Source organism: Oncorhynchus clarkii, chromosome 20 (assembly GCF_045791955.1).
Source record: "Oncorhynchus clarkii lewisi isolate Uvic-CL-2024 chromosome 20, UVic_Ocla_1.0, whole genome shotgun sequence".
Taxonomy (NCBI): Eukaryota; Metazoa; Chordata; class Actinopteri; order Salmoniformes; family Salmonidae; genus Oncorhynchus; species Oncorhynchus clarkii.
Genome location: NC_092166.1, coordinates 16,189,163 through 16,211,552, shown reverse-complemented (window position 1 = coordinate 16,211,552; position 22,390 = coordinate 16,189,163). Strand labels below are relative to the sequence as shown.

At 42.5% G+C, this 22,390-nt stretch overlaps 1 protein-coding gene across 2 annotated transcripts in view; it reads right to left on the bottom strand.

Annotated features, from left to right (window-relative positions):
• Positions 1-22,390, bottom strand: part of LOC139376008 (thymocyte selection-associated high mobility group box protein TOX-like) — an 84,116-nt gene that overhangs the window by 26,762 nt on the left and 34,964 nt on the right. The window contains exons 2-3 of one of the 2 annotated variants that reach the window (XM_071118040.1): positions 17,355-17,420; positions 7,958-8,065 (exon numbers count right to left, since the gene is read on the bottom strand). In XM_071118040.1, the coding sequence (XP_070974141.1) occupies positions 7,958-8,065; positions 17,355-17,420 (174 nt within the window). Of the gene's footprint in view, positions 1-2,861; positions 2,908-7,957; positions 8,066-17,354; positions 17,421-22,390 lie in introns of those variants that run through there. The other variant, XM_071118041.1, reaches the window with a different exon arrangement.

Here is a 22,390-nt window from a genome sequence, read left to right as displayed (position 1 = left end):
CTACAGCACTGCGATGCAGAACATGCAGATGGCTTCAGATAATTATAGTAGTCATTAATAGACTTCTATAGTTCCATGAGTCTTTTTTAAGACTGCAGTGGGACTTCTGTAAATACCTCCTAAATTAGTTATATTATTAGAAGGCAATTAGGATTAATGATGTACACTGCCTTGAACGATTCTTATGATCAACAATACCAACAATGAGGATTAATGATGTACACTGCCTTGAACGATTCTTATGATCAACAATACCAACAATGAGGGTTAATCATCATCGTTAATGCAATCCCGATTACTTGACTTAATTCATGCATACATGATCAACTACACATAGGAAACATATAAGTTCATTTCACATGTAACCAAATGTGTGTAAATGCATTAGGCATGTTTTTTAATGATTCCGGCTAAATAAAAGGGGGTTTGAGGGTATGTAAATGTATGTAAAAAAAAGTCCCTCATTAACGTCTAATTAAAAGGCTTATTTTATGCGTCTCCACAGTCAGTTCCACTTGGCTGTGCAGGATGATCTGTCTCCCTCTCAATCTCTTTGGACCCCTTTTTAGCTCAGAAAATGTATAGCAGACAAGGTAGATGAGAGGCAGTAAAAATCTGAAGCAAACCATAAATTATTCTATAAACACGGCCAAAAACTGCACTCACCTTGAATCAACAGGAAATGTGTGTTAAGGTATCTGTACCAGTGGAGGATAGTGGGAGGAGCTATAAGAGGATGGGTTCATTGTAATGGCTGGAATGGAGTAAATGGAACGGAGTAAAACATGGTTTCCATATGTTTGATGTGTTAGATACCGTTCCATTCATTCCATTCCAGCCATTAAAATGAGCCTGTCCTCCTATAGCTCCTCCCACCAACCTCCTCTGGTCTATACAGCTCTGAAATAGGAACCAATTCCATAAAGAGAGAAAGAACTATTCAACACATCAACTTGCTCTTGATCAATTAGACCCACACAATTTAGTTTTACTCGGTGAAGCTTTCCAAAAGACGACAGCACAACAAATCACACTTCTGATACAAGTAAAATGTTTTATTTTTCTCTCTACCCCAGAAGTGTCTTTTTCCCAGTTTCATCAGAGGGCTCAGGAGTTACACTCTGCCTCTACTACCTCCTCGTTGATTCCCTCCAAGATTTTCATTACCACTAATTTACAGCTTTTATTTGCTGAAAACAAAATGGAGCTGACAGACAGCCAACTCCAGGCAATTAGGCAGAGAATCAGTTCCAAAACCCATCTCTACTGAAATACCAGCCCAACTGTTCTTTTAAAAGACTGTAATAATCGTTTTAATGAGCTTCCTTCAGCTCTCTCTCTCTCTCTCTCTCTCTCTCTCTCTCTCTCTCTTGCTCTCTCTCTCTGCTAAAAGCCAACATTTTGCATTCATTTGCATATTTGATTGTGTTTCCTCTCACAGATGTCGAAGTTGGTTGGTTGGTAGGAAATATGTTGGCACAATTCATACAGTAAGGTTTTCAGGAACGCGAAATGATTTTACTGTCATAAAAACAAAAAGATTGTCATAATGGTTGTTGCCTGGGGGTTACTTGATGATATTGATATTGCTTCAAATTTGACAAATGATTTTGTTTTGCTTATCATTTCTCTATACATAGGCCTACAGACAGACCTTACATTGGGACTTAATAAAAGGCCAAGTCAATGTTGTGGCAAAGGCGTTTCAAAGTATGGACATAAAACATTGATAATTACATAACAACAACAAACATGACAGTTACATAACTAACTTCCTGTGCAGAGTTCTAATGTAGTTGTTGTTTTTAAACTCTGTGGCCCTCCAAGAAAAACACTCAATATACAGTATGCACCCATCTACTCTGGTTTTCTAATAACTCACACTGAAGAGAGTCATGGAAGAACTTGAGTCGAGGCCAGACACACAGCAATGTTACATGTGTAACATGAGAGTGATGGTTACCAAGTGATCAAGAGGAGAGAAGAGAGACAAACCATCAATGGATAGAGAGAGAGAGAGACAGAGAGAAAAATATGTACTGTATTGTAAACCTGTAAATCAGGGATGGGCAACTTTGATGGGTGTGGGGGCCACAAAGAATCGGAACTCTTTACCCACATCCATACCCACACATCAGGTCAGAGCCGACCCTAGCCTTTTGGGGGCCCTAAGTGAAATTTTGTTGGAGGCCCACCCCCCAACTAAATTACTATTCTAACTCTCAACAGTAAGTTGAAACCCCAACTGAGTTCCAACATTTGAAAATGTTTTATTTGGAAATGAAATGGCGGGTCTACAAAAGTGAGGCCCGAGCCACCAGTTGCTCATCCCTGTTATAAATCATCCTGTCTATTAGTGACTTCATCATCTGTATCAGCATCAGGGGGTAAGATGTCAATACAGCGACACTTGTTACTGTTCAGTCTGTTTGATCTTGGAGACTATGATGAAGACAAATACAATGTGTTGTTTCATGTTGTCCTCACTTTCTAACACATCTACACCATCTGCAGTGAATAAAAATAGAAAGATAAGTAACATATTGGACCTTTAAATGTTACAAAAGCGGCAAAAAAGACTCTTCGAATTTCTTGTGGTCAAGAAGGTGTTACTTAAGTTAAGAACCCTACAGTAAAGATACAGTATGCCCACACAGCAGTAGCCTTGTGATTAGGGGTGCACATTTTGGGGAATATTCAGAAGTGGAAACTTTCCGTGTGAATTAACGGGAATATATGGGAATTAACGGGAATATATGAGAACTAATGGAAATACGCTAATTAATATTAACACCATTTAAATGTAGATGTTTTTTGTATTGGATATATTTACCATATCATATGGAGACAGAAACACAAACCTTTAACCTTATCATATCAGGAATCAAGGTAAGACCCAGATGCAGACTGTCGAAGTTACAATGTTTATTGTAGAAACAGGGGCAGGCAAAGACAGGTCAAGGCAGAGGTACAGGATAGCAGGCAGACTCAGGGTCAGGGACAGGCAGAGAGGTCAGAAGGGTGGGTACAGGGTCAGGACAGGCAAAGGTCAAAAACCAGGAGGACGAGAAAAGAGAGGCTGGGAAAAGATAGGAGCTGACAGGAAAATGCTGGCAAGCACAAGACGAACTGGAAACAAACAGACAGAGAACACAGGTATAAATACACAGGGGATAATTGGGAAGATGGGCGACACCTGGAGGCGAGTGGAGGACAGGTGAAACAGATCAGGGCGTGACATAAGTAGACATAATTGCAAACGATTAAATCCTTCCAATATAAAATTTTTTTTAAACGAGTTAAGAATTTAACTTTAATTAAATGAGTTGACTCTTCACATGGGATGATTACACTGAACAGCACAATAAAGGGAATATTGAATGATCCCCAAAGATCCATCGCATCTCCCAAAAATGTTTTCAACATACATCTGTAAAATGATGAGTCTTGAAACTAAAGCTTTGGTTGTTTTCCTCTCAGGCTTCCATGTCTTCTCCCTGGACCTCCTCAATGTCCACCTCTTGAACATTAGACTCTGAGGCCTCATCTTCACGCTCTCTTTCCAACCTTGTTGAGGATGGCTCGTTGTCAAGTTCAAAAAATCTTCAAATTTGCCTGGACGGCCACCAATTTTTGAACCCTTGTATTGGTCAGCCTGTTGCGTGCTTTGGTGTATGTGTTCCCAAACAAGGACCAGTTGTGCTCTGAGGCGGCTGATGTTGGTGGGATCTGGAGGATGATGGAGGCAACAGGGTAAAGAGCCTCAGATCCACAAAGTCCCTTCCACCAGGTGGCTGATGAGATATGTTTGCACGGCTGCCATATTGCATCTCCATCCCAAAGCCCTTGCTTGGAAGTGTACTTCACCAGACTGCCAAGAACCTTGCCCTCAACCAGGCCAAGGTGGCGAGACACGGTAATGATGACACCATAGGCCTTGTTGATCTCTGCACCAGACAGGATGCTCTTGCCAGTATACTTGGGGTCCAACATGGGCCCTGCGGCGTGTATGGGCTTCAAGCAGAAGTCTTCACGCTTTTTGATGTATTTCAGAACTGTCTCCCTCGGCAGACTGTGATATAGCCATTTCTTGGAGCAACTCCTTCCCCTCCAGGAGACCAAAATTATGACAACACCACCCAAATCGGTGTTGCTGGGCAGCTTCAATGTGGTGCTCTTATTCTTCTCACTTTGCTTGGTGAGGTAGATTGCTGCTATAACTTGATGACCCATTACATACCTAACCATTTCCTTGGCTTTCTTGTAGAGTGTAACCATTGTTTCAGTGCCATGATGTCCTTGGGCAGCAGATTCAATACATGAGCAGCACAGACAATGGGTTTGATTGGAGAGTAGGACTCCTCCACTTTAGACCAAGCAGCCTTCGTGTTCGCAGCATTGTCTGTCACCAGTGCAAATCCCTTCTGTGGTCCAAGATTACTGCCTTCAGCTCATCTGCAATGTATAGACCGGTGTGTCTGTTGTCCCTTGTTTCTGTGCTCTTGTAGAATACTGGTTGATTGGTGGAGATTATGTAGTTAATCATTCCTTGCCCACGAACATTCGACCACCCATCAGAGATGATTGCAATACAGTCTGCTTTTTCTATGATTTACTTGACCTTCACTTGAACTCTGTTGAACTCTGCATCCAGCAAATTAGTAGATAAAGCATGTCTGGTTGGAGGGGTGTATGCTGAGTGAAGTACATTCAAAAATCTCGTCCAATACACATTGCCTGTGAGCATCAGATGTGAACCAGTTGCATACACAGTTCGAACAAAACATTCATCAGCATTTCTCTGACTACGTTCCTCCATTGAGCCAAAATAACTTCTGATTCCAGGAGGACCACGAGCTGTTGCTATCAATAAGGTGTCTGATTCATAATTTTCACCTCAAATAGAAGTAGAGGGATTTTTGTCAGAGGTTGCTTGTTGTGAGAGCTGAGGGAACTTGATGCACTTGGCCAGATGATTCTGCATCTTGTTGCATTCTTTACATATGATTCATATATAGCTGCAGTGAAATGTCTCCACACATTAGATAGTGCCCGTGGCGTTTTCCTGTAAAGATTGAGAAAAAAAGATGTTAAAAAAACAACAAATACAATTCCATGTACAGATAAATAGTTAAGCAGTTAGATTAAACAAATCCTGTGTAAGATAAATGTTTTGAAATTAAACATGTATGGGAAACAGATGAATTAACACTCCTCAGTTAGCAGGCTCAAGCAAGCTAAAACCCACATGGTAGCAAAAACGAACTAGCAGAAACTGTTTTCACAAGTTATTTAAAAAAAACGTTTCTGTAGGCTACTATTTACTAGTTAACAAAAAATAATGTATGTCATATAAAATATCCAACCCACCCAGTACTGTAATCAAATCTTACCAGAAAGCATGTAGTCCTTGGCTCAGACAGTGTAGTAGTGTGGGCTCAATAGCATCTCATTAGTGTGCAAGATCTTGAGAATCAGCTGTACATGCGATAGAAGAGTGCACTGCACAGGTGATGGAAGAATGCACTGTGCATGCAGAGGGTTGCAATTCCATTGAATTTGGGATAATTTAAACAAAATATGCCACAAGACCTAGAATAGCCTTATGTGTATCCCACAAAAAAAGGTTCACTGTTATAAGCTAACTTTTTTGATGAATTTAAGCAAAATTCTCAAAATTCCTGGGCTTAACTTCACATGGAAAATATCCGGAAACATTCCGGAAATTTACCAGAAAGTTTCTGACCCTTTGTAACCCTACTTGTGATAATTAGCACCCTAAAGTAAAAAACTTTTTAAACTAACATTATCTGAAGGTCTTATTACAAAGTAGTTGTTTTTCATGCTGCCATTCATTTGTCCTTTAGAAACAAAAAGCCCATTGCCTCATGAGCATATTTTCTAATATCAAGCCGTGTCCTGAATAAATGAGATGTTCTTCTTTCTGTCATTCTCTTCAATCGCCCATTGTCCCTTTCAGTTGAGAACAATGGTAAGTCCCTTTCTGCTCAGAACTATGCAAATGCCTGCTAGTGGGCCTATTTTGATTAACCCCATTCAAATATATTGTATTCTTATTACAAATGCACCATTCAAATGAAAATGTTCTCCTAACATTAGCCTCTAGAATGACAATGATTAGCAACAGTTGCAGAGCTTTCACCATAGTTGAAAAAAAAGACTAACGACTTATAAGTCAACTTCAACCAACATCAAATCATGAAATGGTTTTCTATTTGAAAATATGTAACAACTGATGGGTGCAGTGCAGACCAGCAGCCATCTTCAAAATAATTTGATCATATTGAGATATTTCTCTCCTTTCATTTCACTCATATCTAGTCAACACATCATTAATAATGCTGTAAGATGTAGTGTGTGGTAGAGGGGTGGGAGATGGGGAATTCCCTCCAACCAAGTTAAGGCCCCCACACCGCCTACACATACAGTTTTTATGATGAATAATTCTTGTTTTATTTTGCCTAAAAATGTTCCACTCAGCACTTGACCTACCCATAAACCATTGGCCCAATCTGGAAAGGTACTCTCTTATTACAGAAATATATTTTTATCAGGGATCAACTGTTTCATTGTTTGAGATAAAAGTTGAGATAAATACAAAAAAACTAATGAAAATAGCTATTTTAGATTTGTCTAAGATAAGCCTGAGTAAAATAATCAACATGGACTAAAAAGCAACAAATAAATAAAAATTAAATAGACTCAATATTTATTGTTTTAACAAAATGAGATAATTTTGCCTCAACAGCATAAAAGGCTTCCCTATGAAACAGTCCCCCTCGCTTTCAATTCACATTCAAATATGATTTATTGGCATGACAATCTGCGAGCTGCAATGTTGCCAACGCAATTAATAATGAAACAACTTATTTTTGCCTCTCTATTTTTCCTTCTATAATACTCTCACCAAATACTACCGAGCACAGACCTAAAAGATGTGAGACGAGTTCAGGTTTCCTACTGAACCAATGAAGGGGACATGCAGAATCAAACATACTGTACCTATTGCTGGGACAGGGTTTCAAACATTTTGGATTCTACATTGAAATGTGTTTGAGTCATAACTCTATAACACCTTTGATTTTAGACTCGGAGATGTTATGGCTTTATACTCTATTCTGTGTTGTTTTTCTGCCTCGCCTGTTTGAGAGCAGCGCTGTGCTGCTGCTTAACCCTGTCTGCTGTTCAAGGTGAACAGAACTGTTGCTGCCAATAAAACGGATTACCTGATCCCAAAGGTGTGGATGAGGTGTGTGTGTGTGTGTGTGTGTGTGTGTGTGTGTGTGTGTGTGTGTGTGTGTGTGTGCGTGCGTGCGTGTAAACAGTATGTGTGTGTGTGTGCGTGTGCGTGCGTGTGTGCGTGTAAACAGTATGTGTGTGTGTGTGTGTGCGTGCGTGCATGCATGCGTGCGTGTAAACAGTATGTGTGTGATGTGAGTCTGGGTGTAAAGGAAAGAGAGATGAGAAAATAAGGATATATGGATGGACAGACTGGGAGAAGGGGGAGTATTGGGGGAAAGAGAGTGGGTATAGAAAAAAAGCATTGTGCAGGTACTGTGTGTGTGTGTGTGTGTGTGTGTGTGTGTGTGTGTGTGTGTGTGTGTGTGTGTGTGTGTGTGTGTGTGTGTGTGTGTGTGTGTGTGTGTGTGTGTGTGTGTGTGTGTGTGTGTGTGAGAACTACAGTATCTTTCATAATGAATCATTCTTAAACTTCATCATCAATATGCCAAAGTCAATAAGGGATTCTGATTTGCAGTATGATGCAGGCCTGGGTCGAAACGTTGTCATAACAAACGCACTTTGGAGAGATTAGATCGAAGTGTGTAGTCTTTCTTTTTATACGAGTGAGGATTTAAACTTTCATCAACTGACAAGTGCCTGCCTTGTGTCTGAGCCCTGAAACCCACTAGTGGTGAATTTGTTGTTGTGTATTTACCCAGGGTAGCCGGGATCCATCGGAGTGAGCAGGGCCATCTCGTTTCCACAGGGGTCCAGTCTGTTTGGCGCTGAGATGCGTCTGGTGGGGGTTGGGAGGCACACGGAACTACCAGAGGGAACAGAAAGTTCAAGGGTCACGACAGAGTCATAGAAGGATGGAAGGAAGAACCCTTAGGCACAGATCTTGGATCAGCTCAGCATCCTTAAACTAGGCCATTAACCATCTGGGTGGGAATGTAAAACTAACCTTAGATTAGCTTCTAGAGAACAATGACAAAAATGCTTTACCTAACCATCATATATACAGGTTAACCTCATTGAGATATTTTTCAAGAAACATGAATGGTAAGACATTTACTATTGCAGAAATTAGGGATGATGGGCACGATTAATCGAATATTCAAGTATCCGAATGGACATTACTATTTGATCATTATTACATTTTAGTCATTTAGCAATGCTCTTATCCAGAGCGACTTACACGATCACTTGCGAGAGTCTTAAATAAAAATACAATTATAGGCCCATTTTAACAATGAAAAGGCTTTTTAAATCAAATTACATTATCTAGATGACATTGCTACACACAAGGACATTTGAAATTCCTAATTTAATAAAGCAAACTTTTGAATTGAGTTTTTATGACGTGCACCCCATGAAAAAGACATACAACAGGGAATGTGAATTACTGTGTGGGTTTATAATTCATGGACATTTTTGTATGGGTTGATACATTTTTAAAAGGGAAAATCAGATCTGAAATTTCAAAGTGGAAATTACAAACTTCAGAAGCCTTTTTAAACCTCAAATCCACTAAACATTTTACATTTTACATTTTACATACAAGTTCTCCACCAAAAGGGTAATCAAATGAAGTTCCTACATCTGTATGTCTTCACACCCCAGAGGTAAATATATGGCCGAAGCACCTTCGGCAGCCATTACAGCTGTGATTATTTAAAAAAAGATTCTACCAACTTTGCACAACTCTTAGGGCAACATATATCCATTGTTTTTGTCAAAATTACTCAAACTCAGTAAATTTGGGTAGCAATATTCAAACATTGTCTCTGATTTTCAAGCAAAGTTAAGTCAGGACTGCGACTGGACCACTCAGGAACACTCAACACCTCTTGGAAAGCCATTCTGGGGTGTTTTTAGCATTCAAGTTTGTGTAATTGTCCCGCTGAAAAATAAAACTATTATATAATTAGGTTTTCAGAAGACTGAATGAAGCGGGTTTTCCTCTAAGTTTCAATATATATTCAGTATCAATATTTTCAGTAAATAAAATAAAACCGTTGTCATGGATATGGGAGACTGTGTGAGTGGCATGCAGTAGATTAAATGATGTCCAATCACAATTGATAGAAATTATGCAAATTGCTGATGTAGAATGGCATAGCAATGGTGGGCCATAACTGATGTATACATCCATCATTCATTTTCATGAATTATTCACATTGACTGAGATAGTTTTGTAAGATATTGTGGTCATTGACTTCAGCATATTACTCTGATTACATGACTATGAAAAACATTATAATTATTTTTTTTTAAGTACCAGGCATGCTGTGCACACCTCAGCAAATGTGTTTCTGACTATAGCGAAGGTGAAGACAGTTTCATATATGCGTGCAAAGGGTGTGAATTGCTCTGAAACGACACTTTCACACATTTATATGAGTCAGAACAGAAACCAAAAACAATCGTTCCCCAGCCCAATATTTTAGGAACCTGACCGAAATTTTTATTTTTTGGATAAATGTAATTTTCCCTTGTTTAACTAATTCATGACACTTCTACTTCATAATGACAAGAAATGAAACAGAGTGAAAAAGGTGTTAACTGCAATGTAAGCAATAGAATATGTGTTGCTACATATGATGCTTATTAGCTAAATTACCATTCCTTTCAGTGAGATTGACCCTTCTGCAGACAGTAAATATGGGATTGAAGAAGTTGAGCTTTAATGGAACAATTTGTCATTGTTGTAAATAAATGATTGGTGTAATGTTCTTGAATAACATTCATATTGAGTGATATAGCATAGTGCAACTTGTTATTAGACTGCACAATCCTCCCTTGAAAAGGCATGGGTACAGTATCCTATTAAGAGCTATTTGTGAAACCACAGTCTCCAATTCGTTAGCTCCATCGCCCTACAGCCTCTAGACTAAGGGAAGGGAGGGAAGCTACGGCTAATTAACACAAAGCCTTTAGTTAATTAATAAAGTAAGTTAATTATCCATTTCCTACAGACAGGAACACTGTGTTTGAACTAAAACACAATAAAGGTGAAATTAAAACAACATGAAATAATATTTTAATCTGGCCATGATGGCTGCCTCAGGAACATACAATTCTTTATTAATATTTGATTGTGTTATGTCCCTTAAAGCTAGAGTCATTAACTGGGGCGGCAGGGTGGCCTTGTGGTTAGAGTGTTGGACAAGGACTGGAAGGTTGCAAGTTCAAACCCCTGAGCTGACACGGTACTAATCTGTCATTCTGCCCCTGAACAGGCAGTTAACCCACTGTTCCTAGGCTGTCATTGAAAATAAGAATTTGTTCTTAGCTGACTTGCCTAGTTAAATAAATAAAAATAAAAACACTAACAGAGCATCTACCTTCTGTTTTGATAAAAAGCTGATGGAACTAGCTGCAGTACCCCATGAGGAAGGGGTCACAATCAGACAATCAGACTCGGACAATCGGCCCTGGTGGCACAAAATAATAAAAAGGTCTGACTGCACAGAGATGCTTGGGAAAATGGTCATAACAGGGGACCAGTGTGTGTTTCTGGGGGGGGGGGGGGTATCTGAGCGCCATCAGCTAGGACTTGACATTGGGGAGATTTGATTAACCAATCTTGCTCAATATTCCATGCCTTCTCAAACAGCTACAAAAGTCTTCTCTTGAGTTGGGCTCGGGATGGAACAGCTGTTGAACATCTGAGCTTGTGGTTGTTTGTGCGGGAAAGGTGGGGAGCGCGCGTGTGTGTGTGTGTGTGTGTGTGTGTGTGTGTGTGTGTGTGTGTGTGTGTGTGTGTGTGTGTGTGTGTGTCCCACATCTGTTGATATGGGGTAAGGATGTTAGGGACAATACAGGTCGAATCACAATAATTGTTTGCCAGAACATTTGTGAAACATCACAGCACTATTGAAAAATATATGGCAAATAAACTGGATGGTGTTCAGAGATAGATGGGAGGGGTTGAGTGGAGCTGAAGTATGGGACTGGATGGTGTTCAGAGATAGATGGGAGGGGTTGAGTGAAGCTGAAGGATGGGACTGGATGGTGTTCAGAGATAGATGGGAGGGGTTGAGTGGAGCTGAAATGGGACTGGATGGTGTTCAGCGATAGATGGGAGGGGTTGAGTGGAGCTGAAGGATGGGACTGGATGGTGTTCAGAGATAGATGGGAGGGGTTGAGTGGAGCTGAAGGATGGGACTGGATGGTGTTCAGAGATAGATGGGAGGGGTTGAGTGGAGCTGAAGGATGGGACTGGATGGTGTTCAGAGATAGATGGGAGGGGTTGAGTGGAGCTGAAGGATGGGACTGGATGGTGTTCAGAGATAGATGGGAGGGTTGAGTGGAGCTGAAGGATGGGACTGGATGGTGTTCAGAGATAGATGGGAGGGTTGAGTGGAGCTGAAGGATGGGACTGGATGGTGTTCAGAGATAGATGGGAGGGGTTGAGTGGAGCTGAAGGATGGGACTGGATGGTGTTCAGAGATAGATGGGAGGGTTGAGTGGAGCTGAAGGATGGGACTGGATGGTGTTCAGAGATAGATGGGAGGGTTGAGTGGAGCTGAAGGATGGGACTGGATGGTGTTCAGAGATAGATGGGAGGGGGTGAGTGGAGCTGAAGGATGGGACTGGATGGTGTTCAGAGATAGATGAGAGGGGTTGAGTGAAGCTGAAGGATGGGACTGGATGGTGTTCAGAGATAGATGGGAGGGGTTGAGTGGAGCTGAAGGATGGGACTGGATGGTGTTCAGCGATAGATGGGAGGGGTTGAGTGAAGCTGAAGGATGGGACTGGATGGTGTTCAGAGATAGATGGGAGGGTTGAGTGGAGCTGAAGGATGGGACTGGATGGTGTTCAGAGATAGATGGGAGGGGTTGAGTGGAGCTGAAGGATGGGACTGGATGGTGTTCAGAGATAGATGGGAGGGGTTGAGTGGAGCTGAAGGATGGGACTGGATGGTGTTCAGAGATAGATGGGAGGGTTGAGTGGAGCTGAAGGATGGGACTGGATGGTGTTCAGAGATAGATGGGAGGGTTGAGTGGAGCTGAAGGATGGGACTGGATGGTGTTCAGAGATAGATGGGAGGGTTGAGTGGAGCTGAAGGATGGGACTGGATGGTGTTCAGAGATAGATGGGAGGGTTGAGTGGAGCTGAAGGATGGGACTGGATGGTGTTCAGAGATAGATGGAGGGTTGAGTGGAGCTGAAGGATGGGACTGGATGGTGTTCAGAGATAGATGGGAGGGGTTGAGTGGAGCTGAAGGATGGGACTGGATGGTGTTCAGAGATAGATGGGAGGGTTGAGTGGAGCTGAAGGATGGGACTGGATGGTGTTCAGAGATAGATGGGAGGGGTTGAGTGGAGCTGAAGGATGGGACTAAAAACAATCAAAAGACAACTATTGTAAAATGTATTGTGTCCATAAAATTTATATAGTATGCATAAGCTGGATGTAGAAACCTAAGTGTTGTTGTCCATTAGTTTACTCCAATTAGGGGAGGGATGGTATGGTTAAGGGAAAATAATAAAGGAAAATAGATTTTATATACAGTATCAGTCAAACGTTTGGACACACCTACTCATTCAAGAGTTTTTCTTTATTTTTACTATTGTCTACATTGTAGAATAATAGTGAAGATATCAAAATTATGAAATAACATATATGGAATCATGTAGTAAACAAAAAAGTGTTAAACAAATCCAAATATATTTTAGAGTTGAGATTCTTCAAAGTAGCCACTCTTTGCCTTGAGTAAAGCACTTAAACAGCTGCAGTCTGAATAATTTGTCTTTAGTTTGTAGATTTCTTAGCCATTTCGACTTGGGAACTCCCGTCCCTGCGTTTTTTACTCTTTGTAAATTTTGTCACAAGTCCTTTTATTAACTCTGTGGAAAGGGGCGTTCTATGACCTTTGGGTATAGTGTCTGTGCTCACAGGGGCGTGGCCACTGACCGATCATAAGTTACTATGAAAAACAACTCTCATTTAGAAGACTAAGATCACATTGTTATCTTTCCAAAAGTATTCTTATGCTTAATCATTTATTTTATACAACATTCTGATGCAAACCCCATTATTGAGAATTGTATACAAACAAAAAAACAGTAATGTGTGTCTCCTGTCCTTCATGAGGTCACCAAATGAAACAAACTCGACATGACTGTTCCTTAAGTGTCCACGGACCACTCCAACTGCTTGTAATATAGAAATACTGTTCAATTATTCAACCTTTTGATGTGAAGTGTCTCTCTGTGTTCCACAGTCACCTTCTAATCTCGATACTACAGAGCCCAGAAGCAGAGTATTTTACAACCGCCATAAAGCGGACCCCTCCACCTCTGAGAGGGCGCTGGAGAGAGAGGGCGCTGTAGAGCGGACCCCTCCACCTCTGCGGGAGAGAGAGGGCGCTGTAGAGCGGACCCCTCCACCTCTGCGGGAGAGAGAGGGCGCTGTAGAGCGGACCCCTCCACCTCTGCGGGAGAGAGAGGGAGCTGTAGAGCGGACCCCTCCACCTCTGCGGGAGAGAGAGGGCGCTGTAGAGCGGACCCCTCCACCTCTGCGGGAGAGAGAGGGCGCTGTAGAGCGGAACCCTCCACCTCTGCGGGAGAGAGAGGGCGCTGTAGAGCGGACCCCTCCACCTCTGCGGGAGAGAGAGGGCGCTGTAGAGCGGAACCCTCCACCTCTGTGGGAGAGAGAGGGCGCTGTAGAGCGGAACCACTGTATCCTGATCCTTCAGATCTTCACAGGAGAGTTATGACAAAACTTTCAAAGTTCTTGACATTTTCCAGATTGACTGACCTTCATGTCTTAAAGTAATGATGGACTGTCATTTCTTTTTGCTCATTTGAGCTGTTCTTGCCAAAATATGGACTTGGTCTTTTACCAAATAGGGCTATCTTCTGTATACCAATCCTACCTTGTCACAACTTTTAACAAGGTACACCTGTTATTTGAAATGCATTCCAGGTGACTACCGCATGAAGCTGGTTGAGAGGATACCAAGAGTGTGCAAAGCTTTCATCAAGGCAAAGGGTGGCTAGTTTGAAGAACCTCAAATGTTAAATATATTTTGATTTGTTTAAACACTTTTTTGGTTATTACATGATTACAAATGTTTTATTTCATGGTATTGATATCTTCACTATTATTCTACAATGTAGAAAGTAGTTTAAAAAAAATAAAAAATATATAGGTGATTGGAAATGATGCAGACAATGACAATTTTAAAGCTAATTAACCTGCACAAAAAAAAAATCATTCAAAATTACAAAAAACAAGCTGATGGATGAACCTGGAGAAATGTCACCATCTCAGATTAATAGACAGAGCAATGAATGTAAGGACTGGCCATCCATGATATCAACATGATAGCTTTAACCATATTATGAGGCAATACAGTGTTCGTTTACATTTACATCGTTTACAAACATTGGAGTAAAGAAGCTTATATTTTGGGTTCTGATGGAGTACGACAGTTGAACTAATCTCAAGAGGCATTTATAGGTTATATTCTTCAAGAATCAATGGGTACATAACATTCATTTAGAAGTCCAAAAATGAATGTAGCAACTGCTGATTGCCCATTTAAGTTATATTCTTCAAGAATCTGTGGGTATACTATATTATATAATTCATTTATAAGTCCAAAAATTGATGTAGCAACTAAGGATTCTAGCTTTAAGGGCTTAGCACTAACCCCCCTCACACACACACACACGTGCACACACACGTGCACACGCATGCTCATGCACAAATGCACAAGCACACGCACACACAAACACAGTTAGTCTACACCTGTTGTCTACAAAGCATGTGACAAATAACATTTGATTTTATTTGACACACACACACACTTCCAATCCCTTTGCTAACCATTAACGTGTGCACTGGGCCATATCTAAGTGGTATTTACAGTTATCACACAGCCCACTGTTACACGCTCCCTGCTCAAAATGTGATTCACCCCAACAATAACAGAGACACAGCACCAGTATCCTGAAATAATCTACCATCCTCCTAGGGCAGACACACTACATGACCAAAAGTATGTGGACACCTGCTCGTCAAACATCTCATTCCAAAATCATGGGCATTAATATGGAGTTGGCCCCCCTTTGCTGCTATAACAGCCTTCACTCTTTTGGGAAGGCTTTTCACTAGATGTTGAAACATTCTTGCTCAGCCACAAGAGCATTAGTGAGGTAGGGCACTGATTTTTTGGCGATTAGGCCTGGCTCGCAGTTGGCATTCCAATTCATCCCAAAGATGTTAGATGGGATTGTGGACACGGCTCTGTGCAGGCCAGTCAAGTTCTTCCACACCGATCTCGATAAACCATTTCTGTATGGACCTCGCTTTGTGCACGAGGGCATTGTCATGCTGAAACAGGAAAGGGCCATCCCCAAACTGTTGCCACAAAGTTTGTCTAGAATGCCATTGTATACTGTAGAGTAAAGTTTTCCCTTCACTAGAACTAAGGGGCTCGAACCATGAAAAACAGCTCCAGACCATTATTCCTCCTCCTCCAAACTATACAGTTGGCACTATGCATTGGGGCAGGTAGCTTTCACCTGGCATCAACAAAACCCAGATTCGTCCATCGGAATGCCAGATGGTGAAGCGTGATTCATCACTCCAGAGAATGCATTTCCACTGCTCCAGAGTCCAATGCGGCGAGCTTTACACCACTCCAGACGCTTGGCATTGCGCATGGTGATTTTAGGCTTGTGTGCAGGTGCTCGGCCATGGAGACCCATTTCATGAAGCTCCCGAAGAACAGTTCTTGTGCTGACGTTGCTTCCAGAGGCAGTTTGGAACTCAGTAGTGAGTGTTGCAACCGAGGACAGAGGAGTTTTACGCACTACATGCTTCAGGACTTGACGGTCCCATTCGGTGAGCTTGTGTGGCCTACCACCAGTGGTTGAAAAAGTACCCAACTGTCATCATTGAGTAAAAGTAAAGATACCTTAATAGAAAATTACTCAAGTAAAAGTCACCCAGTAAAATTCTACTTGAGTAAAATTCTAGTAAAGTATTTTGTTTCAAATATACTTAAAATCTTGAAACTAGCAATCCCGGATCCGGGATCGTAATCATAGCCTCAAACGAATTAGCATAACGCAGTGGACATAAATACCCCTAGAAACTTTTCCTATTCATGAAAATCGCAAATGAAATGAATGAAATATATTCAAACACAAGCTTAGCCTTTTGTTAACAACACTGTCATCTCAGATTTTCAAAATATGCGTTACAGCCAACAAGCATTTGTGTAAGTTTATCATGGCATAATGCTATGCTAGGCTCTGCTGGCAGCAGGCAACATTTTCACGAAAATAAGAAAAGCAACCAAATTAAATAATTTACCTTTGAAGAACTTCGGATGCTTTCACTCAGGAGACTCCCAGTTAGATAGCAAATGTTCCTTTTTTCCAAAAATATTATTTTTGTAGGCGAAATAGCTCCTGTTTGTTCATCATGCTTGGCTGAGAAATCGACCGGAAAATGCTACCTATACAACGCCAAACTTTTTTCAAAATGAGCTCCATAATATCGACAGAAACACGGCAAATGTTGTTTAGGATCCATCCTCAAGGTGTTTTTAACATATATATTTGATAATATATCCGTTGAGGCAATTGGTTTCTCATAAGAAGCGATTGGAAAAATGGCTACCTCAGTATTTTACGCAAGATTTTCTGCGGGAGACACCATGTGACCACTTGCTATATATGGTCCCTTATGGCTATTCTTCAATGGAAATGCCTAAAAAGACGTCACAATGCTGTAGACACCTTGGGGAATGCGTGGAAAACGTAAGCTCATTCCTAGCTCATTCACAGCCATATAAGGAATCATTGGCATGAGGCGGGTTTCAAAAAATGCGGCACTTCCTGGTTGGATTTTTATCTGGGTTTCGCCTGTAACATCAGTTCTGTGGCCCTCACAGACAATATTTCCAGTTGAACTGGAAATACAATAAAATCTCTCTAACAACAAAACAACTGTGCAGTTAGTGGCTTTATTTGATTAGGCTGCAACGAGGTTTAAATGCACTGTTTAAATTTAAATGTGTCTAATGTGTCTAAATGTGTCTAATTAGGATTTCAAACTAAAAGCACAGGGAAGAGTAATTAACCCACCTGGTTGGTTGGCACAAAGTCCAGGCCAGCCTCTGGCATGCCCAGGAACATGGCCTCACTGTCGTACTGCAAACACAACAAGAACACAACAGGAGCACAGTTAGAATGGTGTTCACTTTACTTAAGAAAATGAGACGGAGACAGAGATAGAGGGGGAAGACAGAGAGGGGAGAGAGAGGGAGACAGAGATAGGGGGGGAAGACAGAGAGGTGAGAGAGAGGGAGACAGAGATAGAGGGGGAAGACAGAGAGGGGAGAGAGAGGGAGACAGAGATAGAGGGGGAAGACAGAGAGGGGAGAGAGAGGGAGACAGAGATAGAGGGGGAAGACAGAGAGGGGAGAGAGAGGGAGACAGAGATAGAGGGGGAAGACAGAGAGGGGAGAGAGAGGGAGACAGAGATAGAGGGGGAAGACAGAGAGGGGAGAGAGAGGGAGACAGAGATAGAGGGGGAAGACAGAGAGGGGAGAGAGAGGGAGACAGAGATAGAGGGGGAAGACAGAGAGGGGAGAGAGAGGGAGACAGAGATAGAGGGGGAAGACAGAGAGGGGAGAGAGAGAGAGACAGAGATAGAGGGGGAAGACAGAGAGGGGAGAGAGAGGGAGACAGAGAGGGGAGAGAGAGGGAGACAGAGATAGAGGGGGAAGACAGAGAGGGGAGAGAGAGAGAGACAGAGATAGAGGGGGAAGACAGAGAGGGGAGAGAGAGGGAGACAGAGATAGAGGGGGAAGACAGAGAGGGGAGAGAGAGAGAGACAGAGATAGAGGGGGAAGACAGAGAGGGGAGAGAGAGGGAGACAGAAATAGAGGGGGAAGACAGAGAGGGGAGAGAGGGAGACAGAGATAGAGGGGGAAGACAGAGAGGGGAGAGAGAGATAGAGGGGGAAGACAGAGAGGGGAGAGAGAGGGAGACAGAGATAGAGGGGGAAGACAGAGAGGGGAGAGAGAGAGGGAGACAGAGATAGAGGGGGAAGACAGAGAGGCGAGAGAGAGGGAGACAGAGATAGAGGGGGAAGACAGAGAGGGGGGAGAGAGAGAGGGAGACAGAGATAGAGGGGGAAGACAGAGATAGAGGGGGAAGACAGAGAGGCGAGAGAGAGGGAGACAGAGATAGAGGGGGAAGACAGAGAGGGGAGAGAGAGATAGAGGGGGAAGACAGAGAGGAGAGAGAGAGGGAGACAGAGATAGAGGGGGAAGACAGAGAGGGGAGAGAGAGGGAGACAGAGATAGAGGGGGAAGACAGAGAGGGGAGAGAGAGGGAGACAGAGATAGAGGGGGAAGACAGAGAGGGGAGAGAGAGAGACAGAGACAGAGATAGAGGGGGAAGACAGAGGGGGGAGAGAGAGAGATACAGAGATAGAGATAGAGGGGGAAGACAGAGAGGGGAGAGAGAGGGAGACAGAGATAGAGGGGGAAGACAGCGAGGAGAGAGAGAGGGAGACAGAGATAGAGGGGGAAGACAGCGATGAGAGAGAGAGGGAGACAGAGATAGAGGGGGAAGACAGTGAGGAGAGAGAGAGGGAGACAGAGATAGAGGGGGAAGACAGAGAGGAGAGAGAGAGAGAGGGAGACAGAGATAGAGGGGGAAGACAGAGAGGGGAGAGAGAGAGAGACAGAGAGAGAGGGAGACAGAGATAGAGGGGGAAGACAGAGAGGGGAGAGAGAGGAGAGAGAGAGAGAGAGAGAGAGAGAGAGAGAGAGAGAGAGAGAGAGAGAGAGGGGGGGGGGGGGAGACAGAGAGGAGAGAGAGAGGGGGAAGACAGAAAGGAGAGAGAGAGGGAGACAGATAGAGGGGGAAGACAGAGAGGAGAGAGAGAGGGAGATAGAGATAAAGGGGGAAGACAGAGAGGGGAGAGAGAGGGAGACAGAGATAGAGGGGGAAGACAGAGAGGGGAGAGAGAGAGAGACAGAGAGAGAGAGGGAGACAGAGATAGAGGGGGAAGACAGAGAGGGGAGAGAGAGAGAGAGAGAGAGAGAGAGAGAGGGGGGGGGAGACAGAGAGGAGAGAGAGAGGGGGAAGACAGAAAGGAGAGAGAGAGGGAGACAGATAGAGGGGGAAGACAGAGAGGAGAGAGAGAGGGAGATAGAGATAAAGGGGGAAGACAGAGAGGGGAGAGAGAGGGAGACAGAGATAGAGGGGTAAGACAGAGAGGGGAGAGAGAGGGAGACAGAGATAGAGATATATAGAGGTGAGTGCAATGTTTACTGTTATTTTCTAAACGTTTTTGTTGATGTGGTTAAATTAGTTTCTTCTCAGTTTTGTTTATTTCACTTATTTAGGCGATGTAAACATACATTTCCCATGCCAATAAAGCTCCTTTGAATTGAATTGAGAGAAAAGAAAGAAGAACATTAGAAAAGAGAGAGGTAGAGGAAGAGAGAGAGTATTATATTAGTCAACTGATGTTTTCCTTTTGTTGTTGTCTTTGTTCAGGGTTCTTGTCTTTCCCTTTTCGGACAACTTCCCTTTGAAGGCCTTGCTCTCATCCTTATCGACTCGAGATGTCAGCAATTTAAAGCAATTAGCACACTAGTAATTACAAGCCACAAAGGAAAGGCTTGGACGCAATCCTTTCATGTGCAATCTGTTATAAAACAGAAAAGCCCCTGTCTGTCTGTCTGTCTGTCTGTCTGTCTGTCTGTCTGTCTGTCTGTCTGTCTGCCCATGCTGCATCCCCACTTACACTTTACTGCTTTGAGTTAGGCCTATAGTGATTCACCTCACACACACACACACACACACACACACACACACACACACACACACACACTTGTTGGAAGCAACGGAAATTGAGATTTACTAGTATAGCTAAAATGCACATTCAAGTCTTAACATGAAAATGGACTGTATGTGAAGGATGCTATATAACCAACCGGTCAATATACATTCCATACAGTGAGGCATCTGACATTCATGGATACACATACACTACACAGACACTACACAGACACTACACATACACTACACAGACACTATACATACACTACACAGGCACTACACAGACACTACACATACACTACACAGACACTACACATACACTACACAGACACTATACATACACTACACAGACACTACACAGACACTACACATACACTACACATACACTACACAGACACTACACAGACACTATACATACACTACACAGACACTACACATACACTACACAGACACTACACATACACTACACAGACACTACACAGACACTACACAGACACTACACATACACTACACATACACTACACAGACACTACACATACACTACACAGACACTACACAGACACTACACATACACTACACAGACACTACACATACACTACACAGACACTATACATACACTACACATACACTACACATACACTACACAGACACTACACATACACTACACATACACTACACAGACACTATACAGACACTACACAGACACTACACATACACTACACATACACTACACAGACACTACACATACACTACACATACACTACACAGACACTATACATACACTACACAGACACTACACATACACTACACAGACACTATACATACACTACACAGACACTACACATACACTACACAGACACTATACATACACTACACAGACACTACACATACACTACACATACACTACACAGACACTACACATACACTACACAGACACTACACAGACACTACACAGACACTACACATACACTACACATACATACACTACACAGACACTACACAGAGACTACACATACACTACACAGACACTACACATACACTACACATACCCTACACAGACACTACACAGACACTACACATACACTACACAGACACTACACATACACTACACAGACACTATACATACACTACACAGACACTACACAGACTACACACAGACTACACTTAGCCCTTATATCAGGTTGTAAGGGGACATTAGAATAAGACCAAGTGATCTGTGATAAAATACTTGAGTGCAATACATTCAAAGTCAACATTTCTTGTGATTCAGTGCATATGTCCCGTATGATTTCATTCAGCCAATTGTTCTTGAATAAACACTGAGCCCCATGGTTTTGGCAGTGTTCCAGTTTAAATGTATGTAATGCATTGCCATTTCCCCCTCTACCCTCTTTACATCTGTGATCTCTTAGTTCAGGGTGGCTTGCTCCACTTCTAACACATTATAAGTCTCAAAACAAATAAGCTACTTTTCTTTTGATGCCAGTATGTATTAGTGAAATGGGTCTGTAGTAGGGAACTGTTTTGAATCCCCAGCCCAACTTGTGGAGTGTTCAAAGAATTCTCTCCCTTTCTTTAAAGTGTGTTTTAGATGAGTCAATGGTAAAGGAGTTGTCCAAAACCAGCTGTATGGCACCAGTCTTGCTGTAACCTCACTCACTCAGGGTGAGAGTAGAACTAAACTGAGCCTGACCACAAATGGCTTCCAACAGACTGACATTTCCATAGGGTAATGTAACAAATATCATCATAAGGGATTTGTTCATATCTGCATTGGATACAAGATACAGAGTTGTGATTGGTGCTAGGACAGTTTTAGTACGAGCTGATTGGACAAAGAGCTCTGTCTCAACCTCAGCAGTAGCATCGTGTTCTAACCATCCCATGCACCTGTTCTGTCCTACAAGGGACATGCCAGGTGAAAAAGCTAAGCCCAGCCACACAGGTAGACACTGGACAAACGACTGCTCACAATTCGCCAGCTGTCACACCAATGCAAATGAGCGATCGGATGACTAAATCAACAAAAAGCCAAAACAGGGTGTCATGGCTGACCTCTTGTAAGACGATCCCCCCCCCCCTCCTCTCTCTCTCTCTCTCTACACAGAGCTTGGAATGGAGCATCTGCCTGGCAGTCCAAGGAAAGGGGAGGCTGTAGGGTTGTAACACAGACACTCATTCCTCCAAATGAACCGACACCTCTGCATTATTAATGATTACATGGAACAGCTGCATGTGTCCGTGGAACATGGAACAGACTCGCATGTGTCCGTGGAACATGGAACAGACTCGCATGTGTCCGTGGAACATGGAACAGACTC